The sequence below is a fragment of the Lithobates pipiens genome, unplaced genomic scaffold, assembly GCF_037356315.1.
Source record: "Lithobates pipiens isolate NorthernLeopardFrog02 unplaced genomic scaffold, aLitPip1_a1.2 Scaffold_8, whole genome shotgun sequence".
Lineage (NCBI taxonomy): Eukaryota > Metazoa > Chordata > Amphibia > Anura > Ranidae > Lithobates > Lithobates pipiens.
Genome location: NW_027507903.1, coordinates 365,461,043 through 365,467,183, shown reverse-complemented (window position 1 = coordinate 365,467,183; position 6,141 = coordinate 365,461,043). Strand labels below are relative to the sequence as shown.

The following is a 6,141-nucleotide window of genomic DNA, read 5'->3' as shown; positions in this document are numbered from 1 at the left end:
TCTCTCAAAGTATTAAATAATAAAAAATGCTGATGGCGTAATACTACTTTAGGCTAGGTTCACTCTTTTGCGGCTGGGGAACGAAGCAAAATCGTATGCATTTCTGACCTCTAGAAAAAATGTGCTGCACTTTGGCATATGCTGATGGTGCTATTAATTCTTAAAGTGGAGGGCCACCCTTAAAAAAACAAACAAAAAAAAAACAGCATTAATATTCTTTTTTTTTTTACCTTACCAGAAACCCCTGTCACTAGGCAGTCTTTCTAATCTGCCTCTTCCTACTCCACTGTGATCTTCGGTCTTCTCTCCTCCTCGCGTTGTCTTCTGGGGACTGGGGCGTGCTGTGTTCCTGGGAACTGTGTGTTTCCTAATACAGCGCGTCCCATTCACAAAGCTCCGCACGACTCACGCATGCGCAGTAGGAAACGGGCAGTGAAGCCGCAACACTCCACTGCCTGTTACCCTTAGTGAGGATGGCGGCGCCGGGACCCGAGAGGCGAGGGTCGGGTCGGCCTCGGGCGGCCGACATCGCAGGAGCCCTGGAAAGGTAAGTGTCCTTATTAAAAGTCAGCAGCTACTTTTTTTTAGCTGTGGAAGTTAAAAAAAAAAAATGGCAATGCTATGCATGGGAATTGGCGCGCGTGCCAAACTGCGACTCGATTTAAAAAGAAAAGCGTCCATTTTTTTTTCCATTCCAAAATTCTTGGAGGCAGAATATAAATGCGACGTGTGTGCACTTGAACGAATCTGAAAAGAACAATAAGGATTGCAGTGCAGGCGCACACATTTTTTTACAAGACACTAGGCGTGTACCTTCCCTTATAGTGGTTCTAACTCACCCCTCCGTTTAAATCTATCTTTTTTTGCCTTTAGTAATACTTAATTTATCTTTTTTTTTTTTTTTGATAAAGAAAATCATAGTTACATAATAGGTGAGGTTGAAAAAAGACACAAGTCCATCAAGTCCAACCTGTGTGTGTGATTATATGTCAGCATTACATTGTATATCCCTGATAGTTACATAGCAAATACCAGATCTGAAAACCAAACTGCCATAGAGTAAAGCACAGAATGAGTTTACAACATCCAGCGAAATGACAGAAAAGCTTGAACTATGATCTGATTGGCTGTGTTGTGGAAAGCTCCTCCCACATGGGAAGATCCTGTGCTTTCCTCTTCCCAGCCTGGGGCTGTGAGCTGAGTGCTGATTGTGGAGTGATGGGAAGAGGTGCTGGAGGGACTGACACTGGAGCACAATGACCAGGACAAGCTGGAGATAACCTCCCTGGATTAGCCTGCTCTGCAATATATGGATACCAGTGAGGATCTTGGAAGAGTGAGCAAAATGATTGGAACACGTGAGTCAGCCACACTTCTTTTCTGCTTAAAGTGCTTTGTGAAGTCCCAGAAATGAGAGCTGTGCACTACAACTTCCCATATCACACATGGACCCATCCCACTGCTTGGTGTATCACGGCACTGGCCGTATCCCCTTGCCCGGGTGTCCTAAGGGAACGCACTGCCACTCTTCACCCTGTATTTGTTGTTTTACTATCATTTTTTATTTGTAATAGTTATTTTATTCTTTTCATGTTTTGTTTTATTTAGATTTTGGAGTTAAGCCCCACACACACTATCAGATTTTCTGCTGATTTATGTCTTTGGATTTACCAAAACCATATAATATGAGGTTGAACCTTAGGCATTTCAATGTGTATGCAATCAGGCAGGTCCTTACACTACATGGTTTTGGTAAATCTGCAGAAAATCTGATAGTGTGTATGGGGCTTTTGATACAGGTGTACCTACATGATGTACCATAGGCCAGTGTTTCTTAACTCCAGTCCTCAAGGTGCCCCAGCAGGTCATGTTTCCAGGCTTTCCATTATTTTGCACAGGTGATTTAATCAGTTTCATTGCCTTAGTAATTACCACAGCTGCTTCATCTGAGGGAAATCCTGAAAACATGATCTGTTGGGGCGCCCTGAGAGCTGCAGTTAAGAAACACTGCCATGGGCAACCATAAAGCTTCTTGTGTTCATTTGGCTCATTCCCTGGCTGTGTGATCAATGTTATCACAGCCCAGATGTGTACCAATGGCTGATACTAAAGATGTTGTCCCTGGAAAGGTGCCCTTTGCCAGCAGTCTGCATTCATTCAAATTTGCATGCCATTCACATTTATTCACTATTTTTGTCATCTTTTACACATACAGTTCATTCTCACACAGTTCTATTCTAGACAAGCATGTCCTATATTCATAGGTGTGCGCACCAGGGGCAGATCCAGAGTCTAGTCTCGGGAGGGGCACTGCTATAAAATGTTTTTTTCGGGGAAATTTATATGGGAAATGGCTGGTATTGGTGCTTCAATCATTATGGCACCATGGTTGTTATGGTGTCAGGATGATTGAAGCGCATCATTTCTATTATTACAATGTAATATAAAATTAAATGGTTCAACTCCCCATAATGCAGAATCAGTGGGAGCCCTGAGCATATCGCCTGCCACCAAATGCAGATTGCCACGTCACCTGCCACACATTGCTGATTGCCACTTGCCACGTAGCCTGCCACACATTGCAGATGGGCGCTTGCCACACATTGCGGATTGCCACCTACTTTGTCACTTTTCTGCTAAGGTGGTCTTTTGCTGTGTCCCAGAGTGAAGATAAGCAGCAGAGAGATGATGTAATCTCTCTGCTGCACACAGCTTCCCACACAGTGAGGGCGGAACTGGATGGATGCAGGGCAGTGAGAGATGATGTCAACTCCCTGCTCCCCTGCCCGCTGGCTTCCTGATTGGCCAGCAGTCCTCAGACCCTAAGCCGCCCAGCTGCCCCCTCACCCGTCCACTCACCAGCACTCAGCGCTGGCACCCGCGGAACGGGCCGCGCTGGCACCCACTGAACCGGCCGCGCTGTCACCCGCCGGCCGTATTCTCGGAGGGGGCAATTTCCCCGTTACCCCCCCCCCCTGGATCTGCCCCTGGTGTGCACAGGGTGTGCCGGCTATGCCTGGGCACACCCTAATGCCCAGGCAGACCCCAGGGCTTTTTTGCTGGCAGGATCTGCATTCACAGGAGTTATAGAGCCAAATAAAGAACAGTCCCACTCGCGTAGTCGCAGCATTACCATTATCCATCAGGCACCTCTACTGATGGACAATGGGAACGCTGAGACTATGCGAGTGGGACTGTTTTTTTATTTGGCTCTATAACTCCTGTGAGTGTCAGATCCTGAATGCGGAGTGAGCAGGCAAGCGGCCGCATTTTCCGATGCCGCTTCTATAGTTCTATAGCTACTGCATCCCTGACAGCTGAATATCACTCCGCCGCCTGCTGTCAGGGATGCTATAGCCACAACTATAGAGGTAACATCGGGGCTGGATTAACCCCACTGTTTTTAAACAAGACTTGCCTGCTGCCACCACAGGGTTTCCAGTCCACCACTGCCCTTTGTCCGAGAAAAGTATTTGCCAGGACCGTCCCAGGAAGAGGAGGAGGTGGTAGCTTTTTCCTCCCTGCTCCGCCTCCGAGTGCCCCGCCTCCCGGCTTCTGCCCTGCAGTGCCGCCAACGCAACAACCTGAGGTGAGGAGGATGCGCCGGGACTCAGGAAATGTCACTGGTAAGGGGGCACAGACTTTAGCAGTGTGTCTGCGGCAGGCAGGGGGAGAGGGGGGTGTAGTGCTTTTCATCTATCCTCTGAATTCTTTCATTTGTTGTATTGAATAGCTAGAAAGATGTGCGTATCACTGTTCACATGTTCAGGGATGTTCTTCTCATCACATGAATCTAAGCCAACATGCTCTTTGGTTCCCAGTCACTATGCAATATTCTGTACCTGAAGTCCAGGATTAGGTCATGGGTAACCTACCCATAGTACAGCCGTGTTAACTTAAAGAGGAAGTAAACCCTGATGAGTTTACTTCCTCTTTCATTCCCTGCAAAGGTAAAGCATAATGGACTACTATGCATCGCATAGTAGTCCATTATGTGTCACTTACCTGACACAGGAGCCAGCGATGTCACCGCTGTCCCCTGTAGTCCGGCGCATCCATCTTCTTGGTGGGTCTTGCCGCTCCGCCGCTGTCATTCGGCGAAGCCGCGATGACGCCACTCCCACGCATGCGCACAGGAGCCGCCACGCGCGGCATATTGCCATTGACGGCGGCGCGCTCCGTGCCTGTCTTTCGGTAAATATCTCCTAAACCATATAGGTTTAGGGGATATTTCTTGGACCTACAGGTAAGCCTTAATCTAGGCTTACCTGTAGGTCAAAGTGTGTTGTAAGGGTTTACAACCACTTGAAAGGCAGTGGGGAAGTTTATTACTGCTGATGGGATCTATTGTTTATGGGAGAATACTACTGTTGCGGGAGGGGGCTTATGTTGCTGGAGAGTATATTGATGCTGGGAAATCTATTGTTGCTGGGGTGGTATTCTCTTGAGGGGGATCTATTGCTGCTGGGGGATCTAACAAATGTATTTAATGCAGTAAATTCAGGATATTAAAACATGGCACTTATAAAAAAAAAAAAAAAAAAAAATCCTACTTACGTGTGTTTGTATGTGAGATATAGATAGATGGATATTATAAAATATGTGTGTGTGTGTATGTTTGAAGCACAAATAAAAAAAAAAAAAAAAAAAAAAAAACTTTCTTTATTAAGGCTGAATTTACACCTGCCCGTTTCCGAAACACACACAAAAATTTCTCTTTTGCTGCGAAACGCACGGGTTGCGCTTGTGGTGCCATTCATTGTTAATGACATTACAAGCATGGGTGGCAGATGCGTGTTTTGTCACTTGTTTGTTGTGTGACAAGAAGTGCTACAAATGCGTCAAAACATCCACTTAAAAAGAGGCCTAGCGCTCCATGACTATTAAAGGTTCTGGAGCTACTTTTGGCACAGTGAATGTTAACGCTTGAAGTAAGCACAACCCCCCCCCCCCCAAAAAAAACCCATGTATTCGTGCTGCGCTCAGGTGTATATGGAGTCTTAAAGCGATAGTAAACCGCAGTTAAAGAAAAAATCCCCTGCAAGGCAATGTCATAATGTGCTAGTATGCATTGCATACCAGCACATTATGAGAGACTTGCCTTTAAAACAAAGCCCTCCAGCATCGTGCTGTCACCTGCTGAGAGGGCTTCCATCTTCACTTGGTCTTCACTCCAGTTTCGTGGCCCTTGGCTACATGAGTGGCCGGGGGAGCAAAGATGTCACGGGAGTCGGTGTTTACGACGGCACGGGCTCTGAAAGTCCGGCATAGATTGCCGGACCTTCAGAGCGCATACGCCAGTAACGTCACCGGCTGCATGTACTCTGAATATCTCCTAAACAGTGCAAGTTTATTAGTGAAATGTGTTTGAAGTCTGATGAAGTACTCTTGATAACTAGTATGTCTATTGCCTTGTACACACGGTCAGACATTCCGACCACAAAATCCGTTTGATTATTTATTTATTTTTCTGACAGATTATGTCCAAAACTGGTGTTGCATGCACACAGTCAGACAAAGTTGTCGGAAAATCCAATCGTTCGGAATGTGGTGACGTTCGTTGCGTACGATGGGACTACGTAGAGGCTAGTAGCCAATAGCTTTGGTCTCGTAATTTGATCTGAGCATGCGTGGCACATTGTCCGCCGGAATTCTCTACAAACGATCGGAAAAAGTTTGATCTGATTTTTTTTATTTTTATATTTTTTTCTGTCGGAAAATTTTAGATCCAGCTCTCGAATTTTTTTCCGACGGAAAAAGTCCGATAGAGCCGTCACACGATCGGGTTTTCCGAAAATATAATCCAATCGGACCTTTTCCGTCTGAATTTCCGACCGTGTGTACAGGGCATTAGGTTGACAGGATGTCAGGCTGGACACAGTTGGAGCTAGCTATTCCATAATTCCAAACACGTACTGGAACAATTGTACACTCCCCCAACATGGATATCAGCTTTTACTTGCCCCTATGCTCCTTTATCAGCAGAGAACACTGGGTAAAACTTAAAAACCTGCCAGATCACTTGTAATGCCATGTCTTCTTGTCCAGTTTTCTCATTTTTGTTACAAAAATTTTTGCACAAACAATATTTGTAGCTCATGATGTTATTGCTTTGTGTTTATCTACATTTTTATCTTCTAA

The 6,141-nt window shown here is 45.8% G+C and overlaps 1 protein-coding gene across 2 annotated transcripts in view; it reads left to right on the top strand.

Annotated features, from left to right (window-relative positions):
- The first annotated feature begins 1,198 nt into the window (after positions 1-1,198).
- LOC143963764 (rho GTPase-activating protein 7-like) overlaps positions 1,199-6,141 on the top strand; it is a 411,625-nt gene continuing 406,682 nt past the window's right edge. For both annotated transcript variants that reach the window (XM_077473491.1, XM_077473490.1), the window contains exon 1: positions 1,199-1,358. In XM_077473491.1, coding sequence (XP_077329617.1) covers positions 1,310-1,358 — 49 coding nt within the window. In that variant the 5' untranslated portion in view covers positions 1,199-1,309. The remainder of the gene's footprint in view (positions 1,359-6,141) is intronic.